At 37.8% G+C, this 23,912-nt stretch overlaps 1 protein-coding gene across 1 annotated transcript; it reads left to right on the top strand.

Moving 5' to 3' along the window:
• The first annotated feature begins 15,589 nt into the window (after window positions 1-15,589).
• Window positions 15,590-16,849, top strand: LOC121972359 (protein ETHYLENE-INSENSITIVE 3-like 1a). Its single transcript, XM_042524040.1, has one exon. It carries the CDS (start codon window positions 15,590-15,592, stop codon window positions 16,847-16,849), a length of 1,260 nt encoding a protein of 419 aa, XP_042379974.1.
• Window positions 16,850-23,912: the final 7,063 nt, after the last annotated feature.

The raw sequence follows: 23,912 nt of genomic DNA, 5'->3' as shown, positions 1-23,912 counted from the left end.
TCACATCACAACAATAGATCTTCTATTATTCCTCTCTTCCTTGGTGGTGGCCGACCCTCTCTTCCTCTTCCTCTCCTATTCTTTTTCCTTGTGTGGCCGACGGCATCTTCATCTCAAGGAGCTTGGTGGTGGTCGGATCTTGTTAAAGGAAGAAGGAGAGATAGGAGGCTTTGTTTCTTAGCATCCCTTGGAGCTTAGTTGGTGGCCGAAAGTTCTTCATCTCTTGAAGATTGGTGGTGGCCGAAACTTGCTTGGAGAAGAAGGGAGCTTGGGTGGATTCTCGTCTCGGTAGATCGTCGCCCACACGACGTCCGAGATAAGAAGAGGAATACGATAGAAGATCGTGAGGTCTATAAGATACAAAAGGTATAACTAGTTATTAGTTTCCGCATCATAACTAGTTCATCTTTTTGTTTAGATCTTGAAATACCAAGCACAAGAGGCTAACGTTTCTAGGTTTCGGATTTATGATTCAAATTTGTGTTTCTTTTGTTTTTTCAATCTTGTGATTCGATTGTTCTTATTGGTTAAACCTAGGGTTACTATTGTTAGAATGTATACTAAAAGCCTAGCTTTTGGTACAAAATATTTATCTAGAAATAAGAATCACATTGGTCAAATGTCTACATTTGTGATAAATGTATTTGTTCAATTAATTTATACTGTAGATAACATAGTATGTGGTGCCACATGCAGAAGATGATGTTATCAGTACCTTATAAATTATAAACAGTAGCTCACGACCAAAATGGAAAGGAACAAACCATTAGAAGGTCGTAGTGTAATTAGGTATCAGTTTATCTTGACTGTATAATTACACTAGTACACTTAGAGTATATTGAGTAGGACCATTTGAGGTCGTTTCTTTTATACTGACTTTATAAAGAAACAAAGACCTCGGTTATTATGGAAGTGTGTGCTCTTAATCCTAATATAATAACAAGCACATATATTTGATATTTATTTCTTTAATTTATCAATGGGTGAGATTTAGTTCGATGAATCAATAAGCCCGATAAGTTGGGAAATGACATCACTTATAGTGTGTGTTGTTGATTATAGAAGGAAACTGTGTCCTAGAGATACTAGGTTGATAATGTCCTCAAGAGGAGCTCATAAGGATTGTCATGTTAAACCCTGCAGGTGGACCTAGTCCGACATGATGATAAGATTGAGTGGTACTACTCTTGGACTAAGATATTAATTAAATGAGTTGTCAGTAACTCACTTAATTAGTGGGCATTCGATATCTTAAACACAGGGAGACTAACACACTCATAATAAGAAGGAGCCCAAAAAAAATGTAATTTGGGATTGGTGCGGTAGTTCAATAATAGTTTTCTAGTGGAATAAATTATTATTGATAAAATTAAGTTGTGTGTTCGGGGCGAACACGGGATGCTTAATTTTATCGGGAGACCAAAACCAATTCCTCCTCTCGGTCCCTATCGTAGCCTCTTATTTATAGAGTACTATACCCACCTATACCCACCTTCTATACCCACCTAAAGGGGGCCGGCCAAGCTAGCTTGGGAACCAAGCTAGGGCCGGCCTAGGTATAAATTGGGGTGGCCGGCCCTAGCTTGAACCCAAGCTAGAGGGGCCGGCCAAATTAAATTAAAAAAGAATTTTAATTTTAATTTTTATTATATGGAAGATATAATTAAAATTAAATTATCTCTCTTGTAAAAGATCTACAAAAGATTAAAGAAAGAGATTGGATCTCTTTCCTTATTTGTAGATTGGTGAGATATTTTATTTTCTCTTTAAAAATTATTCATATGTTGTAAAATTAAAATTATGGAAATTTCTTTTTATCAACCATGAAGAGATTTTGAAGAGAAATTTTAATTTTAAAATTTCCGGAAAAAAATTAGGAAGTTTTAATTGTTGATTGAAACTTGTCTAATTTGATTTCATGATGTGGCCGGCCATTAGAATTTAATTGGGAAAATTTTATTTTATTTTTCTCAATTAAATCATGTCAAGGAAATTAAGGAAATTTTATTGTAATTAAATTTCCTAATTTGCTTAGGCCAAGGAATATAAAAGAAGGGGTGAGGGTGCCTTCATGAGACACAACCTCTATTATTTCTCTCCCTCTTTTGTTCCTTGGTGTGGCAGGCCATCATCATCCTTTCCCTCTCTTCCTCTTGTGGTGGCCGAACCTCTCTCTCCCCTTGGAACTCTTGTGGTGGCCGGATACTACTTGGAGAAGAAGAAGAAGAAGGAGAGAAAGCTAGCATCTCTTGGAGCTTGGTTGGTGTTTTGATCTTCTTCCTTGGTGAAGCTTCCTTGTTGTGGCCGAACCTAGCTAGGAGGAGAAGAAGGTGGTTGGTGGTTTCTCATCTCGGAAGATCGTTGCCCACACAACGTCCGAGGTTAGAAGAGGAATACGGTAGAAGATCAAGAGGTCTTTCTAGAAGGTATAACTAGTAATTTTTCCTTTCCGCATTATGCTAGTTATTTATGGAAATAATACCAAATACAAGAGGCTTACGTTCTAGTATTTCGAATATGTTTTTCGAAGTTGTGTTCTTTTGTTTTGTTTTTTATTTTCCTTGTGATTTGATTGTTCTTTTCGGTTAACCTAAAGTTATTTTAGGAAATTAAATATTAGATTTCTATAAAAGGTTTTGTCTAGTCAGTGGTGGTTGCTCCCATATCCAAGAAGGTCATGTGCCTCGCTACGTCAGTACTGGGAACCAATTATGGAAATTAATATTTAATGGAATTAATAACTTAAGGTGATTTGGGTCGAACGTGTTAAGTTCCGCAGGAGATCCAAGTCAAAACCTAAAAGAACATATAGATTAAGTTTTGGATCAAACGTGTTAAGTTCCGCAGGCGATCCAAAATTTAATTTAAAAGAACACATGGTAGCTAGGAAAAGGTTCAGACCTTTGTACAAAATTTTTGTACAGTGGAACCTCTAGGTTTTCCGAGTAGCAACCAACAACTATAAGGAGATTAAATATTGAATTTCGTTGAAAGGCTTTGTCTAGGAAGTGGTGGATGCTCCCATAACTAAGAAGGCCTAGTGTCTCGCCATGTTTAACCTGGAAGCCGATCTCTGAAATAAATATTTAATCAAATTTGTAACATAGGTGGATTTGGATTAATAATGTTAAGCATCGTTTGCGATCCAAGTCTAAACCTCTAAGAATAGATAAATTGAATTAGGAATTAATAATGTTAAGTTCTGTTTGCAATTCCAAATTTAATTTCTAAAGAACACAATAGGTTGTCAGGAAAGGTTCAGGACTTGTACAAAATTTTTGTATAGGGGAACCGATATGATATTTCGAGTAGCAACCAATACCTACATGTTGTTCACAACCTCACTTGTGTTCATAACATCTCAATAATGGTCTCATATCCTTCATTGTGCCCAAATGCTCATCCTAGAGCATATATACCAATAAAGGTTTAAAGCCTTCCATTGTTTTATTAAAAAATATATCATGTCTTTAAGGAGTAGCTCCCCCTCAAAACATGCTCTAAACTTTTGTCATTACACCAACAACGACTTGGACTTCCTAAATCTTTAGGAGGCCCAAAATTTTAAAATTTTAAGGTTTAATAATCAAATTGAATGCAAACCTCATCCTAAACTTCAACTTAGTCTTTCTTTAGTCAATCCTTTCTTGTTTTAACAATAAAACTATCCTTGAATGCTTATCTAAGAACTTCCTAGGGTTAGGAATGGTTAACACGACTAAACACGGCTTATTCAACTTAAATAAACTTATTTAAGCTGAAATTAGGGTTTTAAGCACTTAAACAAGACTCTTAATCGTTTAAAACCAGCTGTAATCGATTGAAGTTGGGGTCCAATCGATTCTCGAATGTTAATTGATTGCTGTAATCGATTAAGACCTTTAATCGATTACTGTAATCGATTTCGTGAGCTACTGTGCTCACGGAAATTCATCTAATCGAGATTAGGATGTGGTAATCGACTAGCTTAGTCGATTACCATTTCTGATTTTTGAAATTGATTTCAGCTGAATTTCATAAATGCCCTAAAAATTTTATAAAATTCTAAAAATCATGACAATTCTTGTAGACATTATTTAAAACATATACTATAATGAAAAAAATAGTTTTCTAAGAAAATATATCTTATTTTCAAAGATTGACACAAAGTTAGAAACTCTTGAAAACTTCAATGTTTCTTCTAAGTTTGTGTCTAACTATATAATGGTAATTCCGATCAAAAGATAGTCTTCACCAAGGTTTTCCAAAATATACTTGAAATCATTTTCAAACCTAATCTATGAGCTAAATGCACATGACTTGTACATTTACTTTTCTTATGATTGGATAACACATAACTATGTGTTTTGATGAATTTAAAACTCAAAAAGATGCACTAAATCAACATCTTAAGTTTTGTTCATTCTCCTAATATCTCACTTATCTCTAATGTGCACTAAAACACATAGAAGTCACCTTATAGTCTTTGCGAGATGTAGATTTTGGTTTTTCCCTAATATAAGGGATCATGCATATCTATTTAGCCATTGTTAAATTGATCATCCACCTACGATGTCACTTGTTGATAAATGTCATTGTCCTTAATTACAAGGAATTTAAAATAATGCATAATGATTTATGGCATACATCAAAATAGATATTTTTAAAAGAAAAACTCTTTTAGCTACATGATGTATGCATGACATAATATGATGGGCAACCAACCATAGCAATTTAGCATAAATAAATATACCTAGATTATTTATCTAAGTATCTCTAAATATTAGCTAACTTAAAATAATCCTAGATTGCCCTCATCTCCCTAAGAAAATGTCAAAAATCACAACTTAGCATTTCTTTTACCTTTTCTATTTGTGTCATTTTCAATTAAGTCTAAATCTTCAAATTTTGGCACATTTTACTCTTTCAAAGAGTAATCATTTAAATATTCTTTTCAAGGAGTACGACTACCTTATAAATACCTTCCAAGTGTCAACTTCTTCAAAGTTGGGTTAACTACCCTTCTTATTAGAGTTGACACCCTCTAAACCCATCTAGGGTGTAGAGAATATACTCCTAGGAACCTCAAACTGATTGGTGCTCCTTGAATGTTCTAGGTATTCACTAGGGATAACTTTCCTTGATACCTTCCTAATGACCTTCCTAGGTTTCTTAGAAGCCTTGGTCACACTTATCTCTTCTATGTCAACTCTAGGGATAACTTCCCTTGTGACATTCTTAGTGACTTTCTTAGGCTTCTTAGAAACCTTGGTCACGTTGATCTTTGCAAGCTTTGTTCTAGGGATGACCTCTCTTGTAACCTTAGCTTGCCCCCTAGACCTAGGGTTGGTTCCATCACTATATGGAACCCTATGGTATGAAGTCACATCCTTCTTAGCTTTAGATTTGTATCCCAAACCTCTATGGCCATAGAATGACTCTTGCATTCCTAGATTTTTGTTCTTAGCCCCTTTTTCTTCATTTGCCAATTTTTTAAGAGTCCTCTCTAATTTATCAAGTCTTGACTTCAAGACTTGATTTTCTCTCCTTAAGTCCTCAAATTTAGATTTTTCCTTAAATCCTTAGACATTTTTCTTTTAAGGAAAATATTTGAGATCCTTAGAATTTTTACCTAAATTGGTATCTGTTGGTTTAGCGGGGCCGGCAAGAGGGAGGTGAATTGCCTGCAAATTAAAGTATACCCTCCTCAAGACTTTTAACTCAAAAATGATAGCAACAATAATAAAAGAAATAACAAGAAATAACAGGGAGACTAGAAATTAACTTGGTTACAACCCAGGGGGTTGTTAATCCAAGGCGGTGGGAAAGCGCACTAGAAAAGTTTCCTTCTCTGAAGGCGGAGAAGCCTTATACACAATAAAAGAGCACAGAAGTTGCTAGAAAGTTGCTACAGAGTTGAATGATTATTTCCTACCTCCAGGGGCCTTTATATAGCTCTTGGAAAGTCTATCTCGAGTGTTGAAGATGCCTCCAAAAAGGGTTCAAGGCGCCTCCAATGGTATGACCGGATAAAACTCTATCCGATTACAAACACCCACTTGGGCTGGGTCTGAGGTGCCTCAAGCAGCCTTGGAGGTGCCTCGGATTGTGTGAGGCACCTTCAAGGTGATGGAGGCGCCTCAGATTGGGCAGGCAACACACGCGCCTTCAGCACTTATTTGAAGGCGCCTCAAGCTAGCTTTCAAGCTCCTTTTGACTTCATTTTGGCTTCCGATGCTCTGATAGCTTGGGTGATTGTGACCAACTGGAATAGGGCTCACCTGAACCCAATTCTCGGCCTTTTCCTCGAGCAGGCTTTCATCCCGGTTTCTCGTCCCTCGAACACCGTGCATGTTCTTCTCGTCCACCGGAGTACTCTTTCGCAGCTCTCTCGTCCTTCGGACGCACCGAGCCCGTCGATTCCCTTCCCGTGTCGTCCTTCTTGCTAGCTGCGTCTTCTGCTCGACTTCCTGCGCTCCTAAGTTCCTACACACTTAGACACAAGGATCAGATAACAAAGCAGGACCTAACTAACTTGGTTGATCACATCAAAATACTCACGGGGTCCAACAGTATCTACCTTCCTAGTTTTAGGTAAAGTAGTCTTAGCATGATATACTACATATTTTTCCTTAATCCTATCATGCTTTTTATTTTCATGATAAATAGCATTAAAATGATATAAATTATTCCTATCATGCTTTTTATCATTGCTTAAAGGAATTGCTTCAATAAATGATACCTTTGGTTTGCTCTTGAGAGCTCCCCCTTAACTTATGCTTCCTCTTTTAAGCTTGGTCGATTTCTTCCCTTTTGGATATTAACTTCGATAATGTCCTCTTTGATTGCAAGAGAAGCACACAATGTGCTCCTTACCTTTGTGTACCACAAGACCAACCTTCTTTGGCTTCTCCTTAGTCTTAGGTGCCACTTGACCCTTCTTCTTGGTCAACTTAGGACACTTCCTTTTGTAATGCCCTTTTTCCCTACACTCAAAGCATATAATATGATTTTTATTATTACAATTTGAATTTTTTATACCTTCACATGTAGGGATGACACTTAATTCTCCATTTGATTTTACTTGACTTGTGGAGGTGACATCATCTTCCTCTCCATTTGACCCGGAAGTAAAAGCCTCGTTTTGCTCTAGTATCAATGAATGACGCTTCCCCTCAACCCTAGAGGTAGAGACCTCTTCATCTACATCCTCATGCACTTGAAACAAAGAGTATGCTCCTTCTTTGCCTTTATCGTTGCGCTCTCTTGAGGATGGATCTTCTTGAATTTCTTCTTCTTCCGATGTTGAGCACCTCTCAACCTCAGAGTCCTCTTCTTCTTGGTCCAATGAATCTCCCTCTTTGGATTCTTGTTGATTTGTTGTAGTGGAGGGGTCCTCATGGAGCTTGACCAATCTTTTCCATAGATCACTTGCATCTTTGTATTCTCCAATTTTGCATGTGATTATGCTTGAAAATAAATTAACCAAAATTTTAGTTATCTCATCATTGGCCTTGCTTCTTTGGATTTGTTCTTCGCTCCATTTGCTTCTTTTGATGACTTTGCCTTTGCTTTCCCTTGGAGCCTCAAATCCTTCCATTAGAGCAAGTCATTGCTCTATCTCCACCATGAAGAAGTTCTCGATCCTTGATTTCCAAGAATCGAAGCTCATTGATGTGAATGGTGGAGGCACCCTTGTGTCGAATCCGAGTCTATCTCGGAATTCCATCTTGAAGTTAAGCTCTTGAAATCTTTGACTTGTTGATTTTAGTGCTTCAACTTCTTCTTCCTCTAGCTCGTTGCCCTTCCGGTGATGATTTTGGTGAAGTGCGACCTTGTTCTGATACAACTTGTTGGGACACTTCGGAGCTAGAGGGGGGTGAATAGCTTCTTGTGTTTCGTCGATGATGATGTTGCAGCGGATAAAACTCGACGCAAAAGCTCCCTAATGCTAACAAGAGGATTTACTTGATATTCACCTTAAGAAGAGGTGACTAATCCAAGGATCCGACCCTCACTCACACATCCACTAAGAATACACTCCTTCTCAGAAACACTCCGGAGACGGAGAAACCTCGTACAAGACTCTCAATACAACAAGAGGAAAGAAGAAGCAAATACAAAGAAAATCTTACAAGATTTACACAAATAAAACCATAGCTAGCTTCTTCTTCTTGTTTGGGAACGCCTCTTGACCTTGGAAGTGCAGCAACGCTTGTCTCCAAGAAGCTTTAAGAACTGGCGAGCTCCGTGAAGAGAGTGGAGTGGAGGAGAAAACCTATGAGCGATATAGAGAGCCATCCACGCGAACGCCTTTTATCAGGCTGATAACGACTAGGTTTTCAAGTTTAATCGACTACCATAATCGATTAAGCCTTCCTAATCGATTACCGTAATCAATTAGGAGGCTTTCTGTTTACACGAGAACAAGCTGTAAGCGATTAAGCTTCCTTGCTTAATTGCTTACCAAAGTCTGTCCATTCGCGATATTTGAGCTTAATCGATTACCTTAATCGATTAAGCATCCGTAATCGGTTGCCGTAATCGATTACGAACCTCTCTGTGTATTTCGCGAAAAATGCTTAATCGATTACCTTAATCGATTAAGCTTCGGTAATCGACTAACTTAGTCGATTACCAAGCCCTAACTTCTAAACCGAAGTCTAGGGTTCCTTTATCCAATATACAATTAACCATGACCTGTTGGGACTTCTTATTGCCTATCATCCGGTCAACCTTAACCTACTGGGATTTCTTCACCAAGTATCTGGTCAATCCTTTGATCCACTTATATTTTTCTCCTTGTGCCAAGTATCCGGTCAAATCTTTAACCTACATGGACTTCCAATCACCAGGTGTCTAGTCAACCTTGAACCATATGGATTTCTACTACCTAACTTCACTCACTAGAACTTCCTCACTATTTAGCTTCACTCACTAGGATTTCCTCACTGCCTAGCTTCACTCACTAGGGCTTTTCACCTAACTTCACTCACCAAGATTTTCCTTCTGCCTAGCTTCACTCACTAGGGCTTTCCAATTGCCTGGCATCACTCACCAAGACTTTCACCTGGCTACACTCACCAAGATTTTCCTTCTGTCTAGCTTCACTCACCAGAACTTTCCACACCAAGTGTCTGACCAACATTGTGTTGGTTGCTACTCGGAAAACCTAATGGTTCCACTGTACAAAAATTTTGTACAAAGGTCTGAACCTTTTCCTAGCTACCATGTGTTCTTTTAAATTAAACTTGGATCGCCTGCGGAACTTAACACGTTTGATCCTAAGTTTAATTTATTTGTTCTTTTAGGTTTAGACTTGGATCTCCTGCGGAACTTAACACGTTCGATCCAAATCACCTAGGTCATGAAAATAATTAAATATCTATTTCCAAAATCGGCTTCCAGTACTGCATGGCGAGGCACTTGGCCTTCTTGGATATGGGAGCAACCACCACCGACTAGACAAAGCCTTTTAAAGAAATTAAATATTTAACCTTCCCATAGTAACCCTAGGTTAACCACTAAGAACAATCAAATCACAAGGAAAAGAAAAAAACAAAAGAACACAACTTCGAAAACTAATTCGAAAAACTAGAATCGCATGCCTCTTGTATTTGGTATTTTTACAAAGAAACAAAACTAATATGATGCGGAAAACAATTATTAGTTATACATTTCTTTGTGAATAATGACCTCTTGATCTTCTACCGTATTCCTCTTCTAATCTCGGACGTTGTGTGGGTAACGATTTTCCGAGACGAGAACCACCTAGCACCTTCTTCTTCTTCCTTCAAGTTTCGGCCAAGCACAAAACTTCCAAAGGATGAAGAACTTTTTCCACCAACCAAGCCTCAAGGGATGTAAGCTTTTTCTCCTTCTTCTCCAAGCTAAGATCCGGCCACCACTTGATCTCCAAGAAAGATGAGAGGTTCGGCCACACCAAGGAGAGGAGAGACTTTGAAGAAGTCGGCCACACCAAGGAAGAAAAGAGGGAGAAATAGAATAGAGGTTGTTATGTCTCATGAAGGCACCCAAACCCCCTCTTTTATAATCCTTAGCCTTGGCAAATAAGAAAAATTTAATAAAACCTTCCTTAATTCTTTTGCCATTGAAAAGGAAAATTTTAATTAATTAAAATTAAAATCCTTTTCTTAATGCATATGGTCGGCCACATCAAACAAGCAAACTAGGAAATTTTTCGCTAGAAAAATTAAAGCTTCCTAATTTGCTTCCGGAAAAATTTTAAAATAAAATTTCTCTTTAATAATCCCTTCATGGTTGATGCTATAAAAGAAAATTTCTATAATTTTAAAATTTATCTTTTCAACATGTGGATGATTTATAAATAAAGAAAGTTTTTACCAAAATTAAAATCAACCTTTTAATCTACAAATAAGGAAAGAGATTTAACTTCTCTCTTAATCTTTTGTAGAATCTTATAAAAGGAAATATTTTAATTTTTAAACTCTCTTTTAAATCATGTATTCCACATAAGAAAAAATTTAAATTTAAAATTCCTTTTCTATTTTTAATGGTCGGCCACACATAGGTTGAACCCATGCTTGGGCCGGCCACAATCAATCCCATCTAAACATGGTTTGGCCGGCCCTTGCTTGGGCTCCAAGCAAAGCTTGGTCGGCCCCCTTTAGATGGGTGTGAAGGTGGGTATAGTACTCTATAATTAAGAGGCTACGATAGGGACCGAGAGGAGGAATTGATTTTGGTCTCCCGATAAAATTAAGCATCCCGTGTTCGTCCCGAACACACAACTTAATTTTATCAATAATAATTAATTCCACTAGAGAACTATTATTGAACTACCGCACCAATCCCAAATTACATTTTGGGCTCCTTCTTATTATGAGTGTGTTAGTCTCCCTGTGTTTAAGATGTCGAATGTCCACTAATTAAGTGAGTTACTGACAACTCATTTAATTAATATCTTAGTCCAAGAGTAGTACCACTCAACCTTATCGTCATGTCGTACTAAGTCCACCTGCAGGGTTTAACATGACAATCCTTATGAGCTCCTCTTGGGGACATTATCAATCTAGATCACTAGGACACGGTTTCCTTCTATAATCAACAACACACACTATAAATGATATCATTTCCCAACTTATCGGGCTTATTGATTTATCGAACTAAATCTCACCCATTGATAAATTAAAGAAATAAATATCAAATATATGTGCTTGTTATTATATTAGAATTAAGAGCACACACTTCCATAATAACTGAGGTCTTTGTTCCTTTATAAAGTCAATATAAAAAGAAACGACTTCTAATGGTCCTACTCAATACACTCTAAGTGTACTAGTATAATTATATAGTTAAGATAAACTAATACCTAATTACACTACGACCTTCCAATAGTTTGTTCCTTTCCATCTTGGTCGTGAGCTATTGTTTATAATTTATAAGGTACTGATAACATGATCCTCTGTGTGTGACACCACACACCATGTTATCTACAATATAAATTAATTGAACAACTACATTTATCATAAATGTAGACATTTGACCAATGTGATTCTTATTTCTAGATAAATGTTTATACCAAAAGCTAGACTTTTAGTATACATCCTAACACATTGACCCACTTGGATTTTCTTCTTCTGTCAATCTTCCCATTGACCTTTCTCTTGTCTAACCTCCAGCTAGGACTTTCCAGTCAAGTATCCAGTCATCCTTGACCTACTTGACTCTTCTTCACATTATCCTGGTCAAACCTTAACCACTCTTCCCGAACGGACAATTGTACCTGTAATTTCCATATATTGTCAAATATCAAAAATTAAACATCAAGACTCAAGCTTGAGTCAACTCAAGCTTATGCAAACTAGTCAACTTTGACCTAGGGAAATTACACCAACAATCAATATATTTACTATGACTTAGACCAAGTAATCTCTTAGATCTATCTCTATAGATCTTGATGTCTAAAATGTAGACTGCTTCACTTAAATCCTTCATCGAAAAATAATTCCCAAGCCAAGTCTTCACTACTGAAAAGTAGAGATATCATTTTCAATGAGAAGTATATCATCAATATATAATATGAGAAAGATGACTTCTTTCATTGAGAAACAATTTTTAAGTCAAGTCTTCACAAGTTATAATGTAAGGATATTATTTCCAATGAAAAGTATATCATTTACATACAATAAGAGAAAGACGGTTGTGCTTCCACTAATCTTTTTGTAGACACAAGGTTTATCTTCATTCTTGATGAAATCAAATGCTTTGATTGCATCATCGAATCGAAGATTCCAACTTTTAAAAGTTTGTTTGAATTCATAAATGATCCTTTGCAACTTACATACCTTTCTATCATCCTTTGGATCTATAAAATTTTCAGATTGTGTCATGTAGACATCCAAGTTTATGATCATAATTCTACAATCTCTTGAATATTTCATATGATCTTTCTTCAATCTCTAATAAACCTTAAACTATTGAACTATACCAGCTTGATCATGCTTAGACATCATTCATGAATCAACCTAGTCGAATCACAAGCTCTGCAATCTTCGTGTCCTACCAAGTCCTTGCACAACTTAACACATGCATCAGAAATTCAAACAAAACTAATTTAAATTCTTTACTAAACAAATTAAAACATCTTGATTACACATGACTATTTAGGATAATTTTTCTTTTTTTTTTAATATTTGATCATCTATTCAATTAGAGAAAGAGAATAAACATAACAAAACTAAAAATAAGCTCGCATAGGAGAGTTTAGGAGAGCAATATCTAACTTAAGAAATAACTGAGATAAATCGATTGCACGGTTTGATTTTCTATTGGAAGATTGTTAACATTGAATCTAAGAGAAAAATTTGAATTGAGCCATGAGTGATGGTGTCTCGGTAAGATATCCAGATTATTATTTAGGTACTCGTGATTTAAACCTTAATTATGATATATTTGTAAGAATTTTTTCTTCAAATGGAAGGTGTAACCAAAGGATGCTGAGCTTATGGGCTGGTCACCGCGTGCGCTTTCCGATTTACCCCGGTGACCGGTGGAAAAATTTCATGGAGTCGGGTCGGTCATCTCAGAGATAGTTAATGAGACTAACTAGGATTATCATTTTAGTCCTAATCAAGTGTCTCCTCTAGACGGTTTAGTGGCTAGCACATGAGGTGTTACCCCCATGAGGTATGGGGTTTGAATCTCGGCAAAGCCGATGTAAATGTCTCTCTAATGTGTTAGTCACTATTCCAAAGACTAGTAGTCGTCCATAATTTATCTACTCTGTGTTAGTCCTGAGATGAATTGACGGAAACAAACGTATTCACTTTTTACCACCATCTATATATTAAAAAAGCCCACAAGCTTATTTTTACATGTGAAGTATCGATTCAGTAGATTATAGATGTCGGTTTGTAGCGCTTTCGTGAATTAATTTTATAGGCCGATGGAAAATTTTAGTGCGGCACACCATGCACTTCCAAAATTAGTTTGATTATAAAAATTAAACAACGGAATTATAAAAAAAATAATAATAATAAATAAAAGATAATAATTCTAGATTTTCTAATTTAAACATTATACAATGATATTGAAAAAGTAGCAAGACATTAATATTGTATATAATTTGCAGCAATATTCTTGGCAAGATTCAATATGATTTGATACATGTATTATGTCAATCAATCTTCTTCTATAGGAAACTATGCATCCATAATCTTAATTAATTGGAAAGTGACTAGATTTTTATAATTTTTCTTAATGAATATATACACAAGATCTTCAAGATCTATTTTATTATTTCCTTTTATACTTCAAAACAGAAAATTAGATATAATTTTAAAACACGATATTCAAATTTCTATTCATAATATTTATCTATTAAAACACCCAACTTTATAATTTGATGAGGCAAATAATTAGGGGTGAAAAATCAATTCAAAATTGAACCGATTAGACTAATCGAAGAAATCGATTAAACTAAATTATTTTTAGATAAATTGGATCAACCGAATTTTGTCATCAAAATCAAACAAATACATCAGATATAAAATCGGTTAATTCGATTGATTACCAAAACCGATCAATCATTAGCCGACTAATGATATTATCAATTGACTTATAGGGAATAGTTAAATTATCGATTGAGTTGTGTAGTTACTAACTGATTCAAGTACATACTATTTACAATATAACAATCCACCCATGAAATTTTGATTTAATAGATTTAATCAATTTGTAAATTTTAAAATTAAAATTGAACCAAATAAATTTTTAAAAAAATAAATATTTTATTAAAATAAATAAATTTGTAAATTAACTGAACAGAACTTCTAAAACTCTTTTGCTCACCCCCTACAAATGATAACTTTCAAGCTTCGCTTAATATGAAAAATACCCAAATTTTCTTTACAAACTTACTCGAAGCATAATAAGAAAGTAATTTATTTTAAATGGCGATGAATCAAGTCCTTGATCAAATATTTTTATGTTCATTGGGTTTCACTAAAAATATATTACTCTCCTTCCATATTACCTTAATGCTAAATCAGCCGGTGAGATAAGTGACAAAAGGCGAGATGCGATAAAATAATATCTCTTCCTTATTAGGGGTGACATTGGTTAATTTTATATAAAGTCGAGATAAATATCTCCCTTATGTATTAATCATTATTCCAAAGACTAATAACCGTCCGTGATTTACCTCCTCCATGTTAACCCTGGGACGAATTAGCAGAGGCGTTAGGAACAAACATATTCACTTTTTACCACAATTAATGCTAAATCAGTCACGTAACTATTAGCTATAAACTGAACTCATTAGTTATCTCTTTTCATATAATTTACAAATAAATTATGAGGGATGTCTAGATGATCATAATAAGTTTTTACTATAATAATACTAATTCGGATGCACAACACCCTATGAATTAATACAATCGATAATTATATAATTTATTGTTCCAATAAATTTTAAAATCAATTCTCAAAAAGTGAGTGTAAATTATCTATTAGGTGTCTAACCAGGCAAGAGTAGGGAAAAAACATTCTCATAATTTATCTGTCTTTATTTAATCAGAGGGTGAGATGAACATTATCATTTTGCTCCATTAATACTAAATCCGAAGCACATATCTACTAAAATAATAAAGTAATTATATCTCTGGGGAAGATCAGATTTTTTCGTTGTCTAATTAGCCATGTAACTTTCATCCGTCCCTACAACTCCATAAAATATAGAATGTTTTTATTATTTTCTCCTATTTAAAATTAATATTTTCTATTTTCCTAAGCTTAGAAAAATAAGTTGGACTGTAGAATTTTGAGGGTACGATGGACAATTTGGTTTAGTTTCCTTATTTAGTAAAATTTCTCGTATCAATCAGTAGATCATTAGAAGATTTGTTGTAGATTTCCTACCAAATCAATTAAGTCTCCCAGCATACGCATGTGTACATAAGCAAGAGCGGCATCCCAATCATCTTCTCTCAATCCGACATTTACTCTTCATCTTTACTGAATTGAAAAGGTCAATTTTTCTTTTTCTCTCTTGGATTATATTTAAGTTTTAGCTTTAATTTAATTCTCTATCTAATCAGCTAATTAAAGTGATGGTTTTTATTGCAGAATGAACGCTGCGAATGTCGCCTTCGATCCATGGACAGAGGTCGAAGGCCTTCTCGGCGCTCCGCCGTCGAGCAGCTTCGATGTCGCTCTGCCGCAAGTGATTGACTGGAAAAACGCCAATGAGACCGCAATTGAAGAACTCCGACTGAGCATTTGGGACAGCATCGTCTGCCTCAAGCACCTCGAGGGTCGCCGAGGGTGCCAGGAGCTTCGGCGAAATCGCGCCGCCCTGATCGACCACGCGCAGACGCAGTTGCAGCGCAAGAGGCTGGCGCGCTGTCAGGGGAGGATTTTGGAGTGCTCGTCGGAGCTGTTGGAGGAGGGCGTCATCGAGGGGTTTGTCTTCGGCCTCGTGCCCTGCAACGGCGAGGCCGTCGGCGGCGCCTCCGCCAACCTCCGCGCCTGGTGGAAGGACGCCGTCCGCTTCGACCGCGAAGGCCCCGCGGCGATGGCCGCGCACTGCGCGGAGGCGGGGAGCCAGCTGGTCATGGCTGACTTCTCTATCCCCGCCGCCTTGGCGGAGCTGCAGGACGGCATTTTGAGCACGCTCATCTCGACCTTGATGCCCATCTGCGAGCCGCCGCAGCGCAAGTTCCCGCTCAGAAAGGGCAATCCACCGCCGTGGTGGCCGGCCGTGGAGGACGAGCAGGAGGAGGAGGACTGGTCTCGTCCGCCCTACAAGAAACCACACGACCTCAAGAAGTCCTGGAAGGTGAGCGTCCTGATTGCGATCGTCAGGCACCTGATGCCCGGCATCGACAGGATCCAGAACTCCATCGAGCGCAGCGTGTGCCTGCAAGACAAGATCACCGCCAAGGAGGTCGAAATTCTAGACGCCGTTCTGGCGCACGAGCTCAGGAGGCATTTCAGTAGCAGCAGCAGGGAGTGCCCAAGAACAATTTCGCCCTTCTTCCTCCACCGCCGGAGCAGCGTGAAACGACAAGAGCAGAGTGTGATGCAGGAAAGCTTCAATATGCAACAACAGCCTGTGCTCCCATTTCGTCTGCCTACGATCGAGGAGGGGATGAACCCTACTACTAACCATTCACTGCCGGAAAGCATATTACTTTGGTCTGAGTTGTTCCCCGCTGGGAAGAACAACCAATTTTTGGAGCCTGTTCTAGAGCAGGATGATGGAGCCGGCTCTACTGCGGATAACTTCTTGATCATGAGTCGACTGGATGCACTGCCTGCTACTCGAGCGTTGGAAAATTTCTCCAACTTCGAGGAATATGATTGGTCCAAAGAGTTTGCAGTCTAAGACTCCAAGGCACGGACTGCCAATTGATGTATGTTCATCAACTTAATTTAGAGCTCGATACTTGTTGTTCTAGGGCAATTAGGTACCTTTGTTTTAGTTTTAGGTACTATAGCTGGCTACTGGTTGATTTGCACTTGTTCCCAAGCAAAGTGACAATAATTACAATGTATTTCGTTATCTTTTTTTTTAAAAAAGGAAAAACATCATTATAAATTAACTTCATCAATATAATATGATCAAGTCGAAGAGATGACGCATTAGGTACGATGACTTAATTATTAATTGAGATAAGACTTTTTACTTAGAAGAGATGCTTTCCTTCGATCCAGTATACATGGAGACGAGCCAATAAGACACCAGTGTCTACAAACTAGGGGGGAGTCCCTAGCGAAGGTCTTCCGACACACAAGTCAGTACAATTTCAGACGAGTAAATGAAAAACAGTAAGGAACGTGCGTGCGAGAGTAGAGTTCAAATGTTCAGAGAACGTACCTTGCTAAGAAGAATACTCTCTTTTATATACCATCTCTTATAACCCCCGTAATCATAAGATGGCTAAGAATGTCAGAAATTGTTGGATAATGAAAAGAGTACAACCTAGGCAATGTGTAATAATTGTCCAAGTAATCTTCCATTTACCCATATATATATCTCTTTTGTCGTTTATACCTTATGTCATTGCTGAAGCCGCTGAAGAAATATGCTTTTATAAGTAGTCGGCTAAAATATGTTTTTCCTACCCCAAAAAATCAGAACCAGATATCTTCCTTTTTCAATCATGCCCAAAATATGTTTTCTTTGAGGACATGCCCTCTTCGAACAAGGGATAGAAATCTCGCTTCTTATTTCTTGAGATGCTCGAACCTGCCACTTGGTCTATCAAATGACAGTCTTCCCTTCCTCCACTTTCTGACCTAGGAAATTATAAACACGACCTGACTTTTATCTCATGTTCCACTAAGCTGAGCGACCATCGCTTTAAAATCCACAAGTGGTCGCGTAAAGGCCTTCTGTACTTATTTGGCTTGAACCCTATCAAAAAAACTTCCCTGCTCTTTTGATAAGTCGTGATAACTTGGTCATTACATTATCACTAACTAAAGTATTTTTTATTTTTTTTGCAATGGAGGCCATTTTTGAATCTTTGATCATGAACGAGATTAATGTAGAAGAAGAGGAGATTCTTGTTTAAGAGCAAGCATTGTTAGCTGAGTGGGTTGCTCAACCGGTCGTCCCTTCCAGCGGGGCCTCTAACAGCCGGACGATCGACTCCAATGCGGCCGCCACTTCTGGGGAGTTATTTCTCAATCCTCACCCGATGTTTGAGGGTCCCCCCTTCAAAGATTGAGGTCATCCCTCAAAGGAGACGCAAAAGGCGCAAGCTCATCCATGCCTAAGTCCCCGAAGGACGAGCACCTTCTATTGAAACACCCTCCACTGAGGCACCCTCCCCGCCTTTATCTCTCGTCCAAGAAGAGCTCGTCCGGGAGGAGGTGCAAGAGTAATCTTCCAAGCGGACCTTGTCCGCCCTTCCTTCTACCAGTCTAATATCAGAAGCTGCTAGTATAGGAGGTCACTTCCTCACTGAGCGACTCTCCGGCTCCGACTCTTCTTGTATCTCCTCGAGCGAGAACTCTCTCGACCTCCACCCCTGCTGCACCAAGGAGGCCTTACCAGTTCTCGGCCACCCTTGAGTTGCCCTCCGCCCAGGCCATAACTTCTCCATCGACCACCCCCTGATCATTGGTCAACTACTTTTGAGAGGTCGCTTAACGGAGGCCTGGGAGGTAGCAAGGAATCAATTGAGTGAGCTTACTCTTGCAGAGCTAGCTAATGAATATTCATACGAGCTAACCAAGGTAATATAATTTTCTTTATCACTTCTCATGTTGAGTATTTCTTATAATGTTTGTCTTCTAGAGATGGGAGACTGGGATGGCCTAACATAGAGTTTGACCACTCTAGCTCAGGAAAATAAATCCTTAAAATAGCAAATTTCTAAGGCTGCTCTCATACCCTCCTCTGATTGGTTGAGTAAGCTAAAGACTCAGATTCAAGAAGCTCAAAAGTTGACAAAAATTGAGCTCGAGAACACAGTCAAATTAAAGACGGCCCTAGAGACCGCTGAAGTTAAACTCCGATAGGAAATCTGGCCGGGTGAAAATGGAAGCGGCTCTGGATGAAAAAAAAAGAGGTAGAGCAGCTTTTCGCTCAGCTGAAGGAACTAAAAACAACATATGACACAGAGCTAGGCACGAAGGAATCTGAATTGGCGGCTCAAAATACTGAGTAGGATTCTCTAAGCTTGGACCTAAAGACTGCCCAGACCACCTTATTTAATAAAGAATCTGAGCTAGTGGATCTTTCTGCTAAAGTAACCGCTGTCCGAGCGGAGTTAGCGGCCTATCAAGCAGGGGAGGACGAACTCTTAAAAATGAGGAAAACCCCTCTCCTCCAATCACGTAACTTCAATGTACTGATCGCCAGCTCTATCAATAAAGCACTTCTTCTCGGAGCTAACGGTGCAGTGGAGAAACTAAAGGAGGGTGGCTATCTAGCTTTTGATCCCCCTGCTCACTTCCTTGAGCACAATAGACTACTCCAAGATCGTCCGCCTAGCTTATTTCCTAATTTATTGTAATTTGTCTTGCCTTTATTTTTCTTGTTGGATAACAAAAAAAAACTTGGTACTTGTACCTGCTGTATATACAACTAAATTTCTATTAAATGTGTCTCATGTTTTCAATCAAATGTTTGATTGTCTAATAGCTGTTGTTTTTCTTGAGTATATATAATAAATTAAGGATAGTGTAAATCTATCCGGGCCAAAGTCCGAACGAGCTATATTGAAGCGAGGATAACTTAGGGAAGGACAACAATTTCTAGAAGTTGTTCAACCTTAACTTCATCCAAACTTTAAAGTCGGACGAGCTATAACAACTACTGCTCTTTTAGTTTAATGAGCCAAAACTTGAAACTATTCGAGCTTAAATCAATTTGGGCTTAAATCCGTAATGAATCCGGCCGGATGTTCGACTATTGCCCATTTGGACAAGTCTTAAAAACTCGATCGAGCTTAGGACCGATTGGGTTCCCCTAAGGACTTGCATCAAAAATCAAACTTTACCTCAGTAAATCCGTCGATATTTCAGGCTAAATACTTGTCACATCATTTACTAATGCGAGCTTCCTATTGATAGCACGTGTGCATTTATATTATTATCAGTGTACACTTTTCCACATACCTATGATTTCATCTTACCATCCTATAGTCTGAAATTTAGCCCACCTCTTTATTGTTGTGATCCGACGGCTCTGCTCGAAAATGCCCAACAAGTAACTTTCAAGGGATTTCATAAGAAATATTTTAGAACCTCAGTGCATTCACCCCTTCTCCTTCCTCATCGTTGCTACACTCTTCGCCCTCTTCGTCTTCTTTCTCTTCGTCTTCTTCGCTTTCCTTCTTGAAATGGCTGATGACAACAAGTGGTATATACTGTGTTCCTCAAATCTTCATCCTGTGGATGTCGACAACCTCTGTTTTAACTATAGGATCCCTACCTATGTAGTCATACCCTATGGCCAAGATCATTCCCACCTTCCTCCCAAAGAAAGCGTCTTTATTTTCAAGGAACAAGTTTTAGCGGGGCTTCGCTTCCCTGTTCACCCTTTCTTTGCTGTTGTTAGACAATACTGTTGGGGCAATTTCCCTATGTCAAGTTTGACAAGTTGACTAAGCTTGAGTTGAGTCAAGCTTGAGTCGGGATTTGAGTTTTGATGTTTGACAATATCAGGAGATTGCTGGAGCAATCGTCCGGTTATAGAGATGGTCAAAGGGTTGACCAGGTTGATAAGAATACAAGTTAAGTAGATCAAGGTTGACAGGATACTCGACTGGGAAAGTCCTAACTGGAGGTTAGGCGTATGGAAGACCTAATTGGAGGATTTAGTGCATCTTGTTGAGTTTTAGATTCATCAAAACACATAGTTATGTGTTTCCTAATCATTGGGAAAGCTAATGTACAAGTCATATGCATTGAGCCCAAAGAACATGGTTGGATATTGGTTTTGAAAATGATTTCAAAAGGTTTTTGGAAAACCTTGGCGAACACATCATTGAAAAGTTAGACACAAATTAGGAGAAAACATTAAAGTTTTCAAGAGTTTTCAAATTTGTGTCAATCTTTGAAAATAGGAAGTATTTTCATAGAAATTTTTTTTTTTCTTGATAAAATATATCCTAAATAATGTCTACATGAATTTTCATGATTTTTAGAATTTTGTAGAATTTTCAGGGAGTTTCTGAAGTCTGCTGAAATTGAATTTTAGAGATATCAGAAACTCAATCGATCAGGCGATCGATTGGGATGGTTTCGATCGATCAGTCAATCGATTGGGAAGCCAATTCCTGTGAACAGAAGGGTAGTGAATCGATCAGCCGATCGATTGACCCAGGATGGATCGATCAGTGGATCGATTCAGAGGGAATTTCTGCGAGCAGTAGCTTGCGGAATCGATCAATGGATCAATTGAAGTGATTTCAATCGATTGAGTCCCAACTTCAATCGATTGAGAAGTCTAATTTTGTCCTGAAAAGCCTGATTTTAGCACTTCAAGTCACTTCGAGTCCCAATAACCATTCCAAACCCCTTGAAATACATCTGTATACATTTAGGGGGAGTTTTCATGATGAAAATAAGTATGGATTGGTTAAGAAAAACTAAAGTGAATTTTAGGATAAGGTTTAGTTTCAATTCTGAATTGTGGAACCTTAAAACTTCAAGTTTTGGTTTTCAAGGGTCATTAACAATTCCTAACCCTTTGAAATATATTTGTATATACTTAGGGGGAGTTTTCATGATGAAATCAAGCATGAATTGGTTAAGGTAGACTTAGGTGAAGTTTAGGTTAGGGTTTAGTTTCATTATTGAATGTTGAACCTCAAAACTTCGAGTTTTGGTTTTCCTAATTATTTAGGAATCCCAAGTCATTGTTGGTGCAATGATAGAAGTTTGACCATGTTTTTAGGGGGAGTTAATTTTTGAAAACATAAAAATATTTTCAAAGACCTTGGAAGGGGGTTAAACCTTCGTAATGAATTAATACTCAGGGTCGAATATTGGAGAGCAATGGAAGATTGGTTATCTTCATTGCTAGGATGATAAATGCTCTCGGATAAGCATTATGGAGTAGATTACTGCTCAAGGGGGAGCATTGGGTTAATGAAGGGGATCAGACCTTCATTGGTAAAGTGAAAAATGCTCTTAGATGAGCATTGAGAAGAAGATTATTGCTTAAGGGAGAGCATTGAATACAATGAATGAGAGTTTCATTGGGAAGTTCATCCATGCTCTAGGATGAGCATTGTGAAGTGAAGTAGAGCTCAAAGGGGAGCTTTGGAGACACTGAAGAATATGAGATCTTCATTGTAGGGTTGTTAACAACATATGAGGTTGTTAACAACTTATGGAGAAGAATTTATTTTCTTGATTTGATGTGTGACAAAGGGGGAGAATGGAAGGTTAAGTTAGGCCTTCATCCCAAGTAGGGGGAGTTTACCCTCTAGGAAAGGGAGATAATGAAGGAAACCTTCATTTATGTCTTGTCATGAAAAGGTTAAGGCTATGGGATTTAGCCTTGTGATAAAGAAGGGTTAAGGCTATGAGATTTAGCCTTGTGATAAAGAAGAGATTAAGGCTATGAGATTTAGCCTTGGTATAAAGAAGAGGTTAAGGCTATGAGATTTAGCCTAACTTAGAGGTATTGTCAAACATCAAAAAGGGGGAGATTGTTGGGGCAATTTCCCTAGGTCAAGTTTGACAAGTTGACTAAGCTTGAGTTGAGTCAAGCTTGAGTTAGGATTTGAGTTTTGATGTTTGACAATATAAGGAGATTGCTGGAGCAATCGTCCGGTTATGGAGATGGTCAAAGGGTTAAGAAAATTAAAAAGAATTTCATAATTTATGTTGGATTTTTCGGGCCGTAAAAACCGCTTTTTGCGTTGCGAAAACCCCGGAATCCCCCGCCACCGAATCCGTGCGAAGAATAAAATTTCGTAAAAACTTCGAGTATGAGTTTTCTAACCTAGATCTACACTAGATCTACAAAGGAGAAGAGTTTACCATTGATGCGAAGCCCTTCGCGTAATCCCGCTCGTCCAAGGTTCGCCGGATCTCGAAAGTATCAAAGTAGATACTTCTCCATGTGTATCCACACGAACAAATGATGGAGAAAATAACTAAAAGGTGTGCTAGCACCCTTAGAAGTTTCGGCCAAGGAGGTGGAGGAGAGGGAGAAGAAGATGAGAGTTTGAGAGGAGGAAGAAGATGAAATCAATTAGCACACAAAATGCACTAAATTTCCTCTTTAAGTGGCCGACCACTTCAAGGCTTGTAACCCCCATGGAATATCAAGAGTCACAACTCTTGGTAACTCCCATGAGGTGGCATTTGGTCAAGTCAAACTTGACCAAATGAAGAAGCCTTGATGATGTGCCTTTGGTCAAGTCAAAGTCAAGTCAAAACTTGACTCTTCATCTTCCTACTTAAGTCAAGTCAAACTTGACCACCTCTCTCCCTTGGTTGATCTAATCTAACCATTGGTTCAAGTCAATTTTAATTTAATAAATCTCTATTCATTGAATTAAATTAATTAAATGAGTCTAAGTCCAAATTAGACTCACTTAACACATGAACCAAATTGAGTCCAACTCAATTAGCACAATTTGAATTACTCTTAATCCAATTTGGTTCATCATATGAATCTAATCCTTTAGGTTCATCAAATGAACCTAATCTACATCTAATTGTCCTTTGTGTGTGACCCTATAGGTTCTTATAACGTTGGCAATGCTCCTAAACCCATTTAAAATCATAAGTAATGAGCGGTATCTAGCAACACATCATTACTACCCAAGCTACAAGAATGTTGAGATCCAACATCACCTTGTGATTACTAATTGTGACTCTTCACAATATATGACAAGTGTCCTTCTATCCTTGACATCTAGATTGATCAATATGAGGCATAGACCGTGTCATCCTCTAATCAATCTAAATCTTGA

Source organism: Zingiber officinale, chromosome 4A (genome assembly GCF_018446385.1).
Source record: "Zingiber officinale cultivar Zhangliang chromosome 4A, Zo_v1.1, whole genome shotgun sequence".
Taxonomy (NCBI): Eukaryota; Viridiplantae; Streptophyta; class Magnoliopsida; order Zingiberales; family Zingiberaceae; genus Zingiber; species Zingiber officinale.
This window is presented reverse-complemented; position numbering and strand designations above follow the sequence as displayed.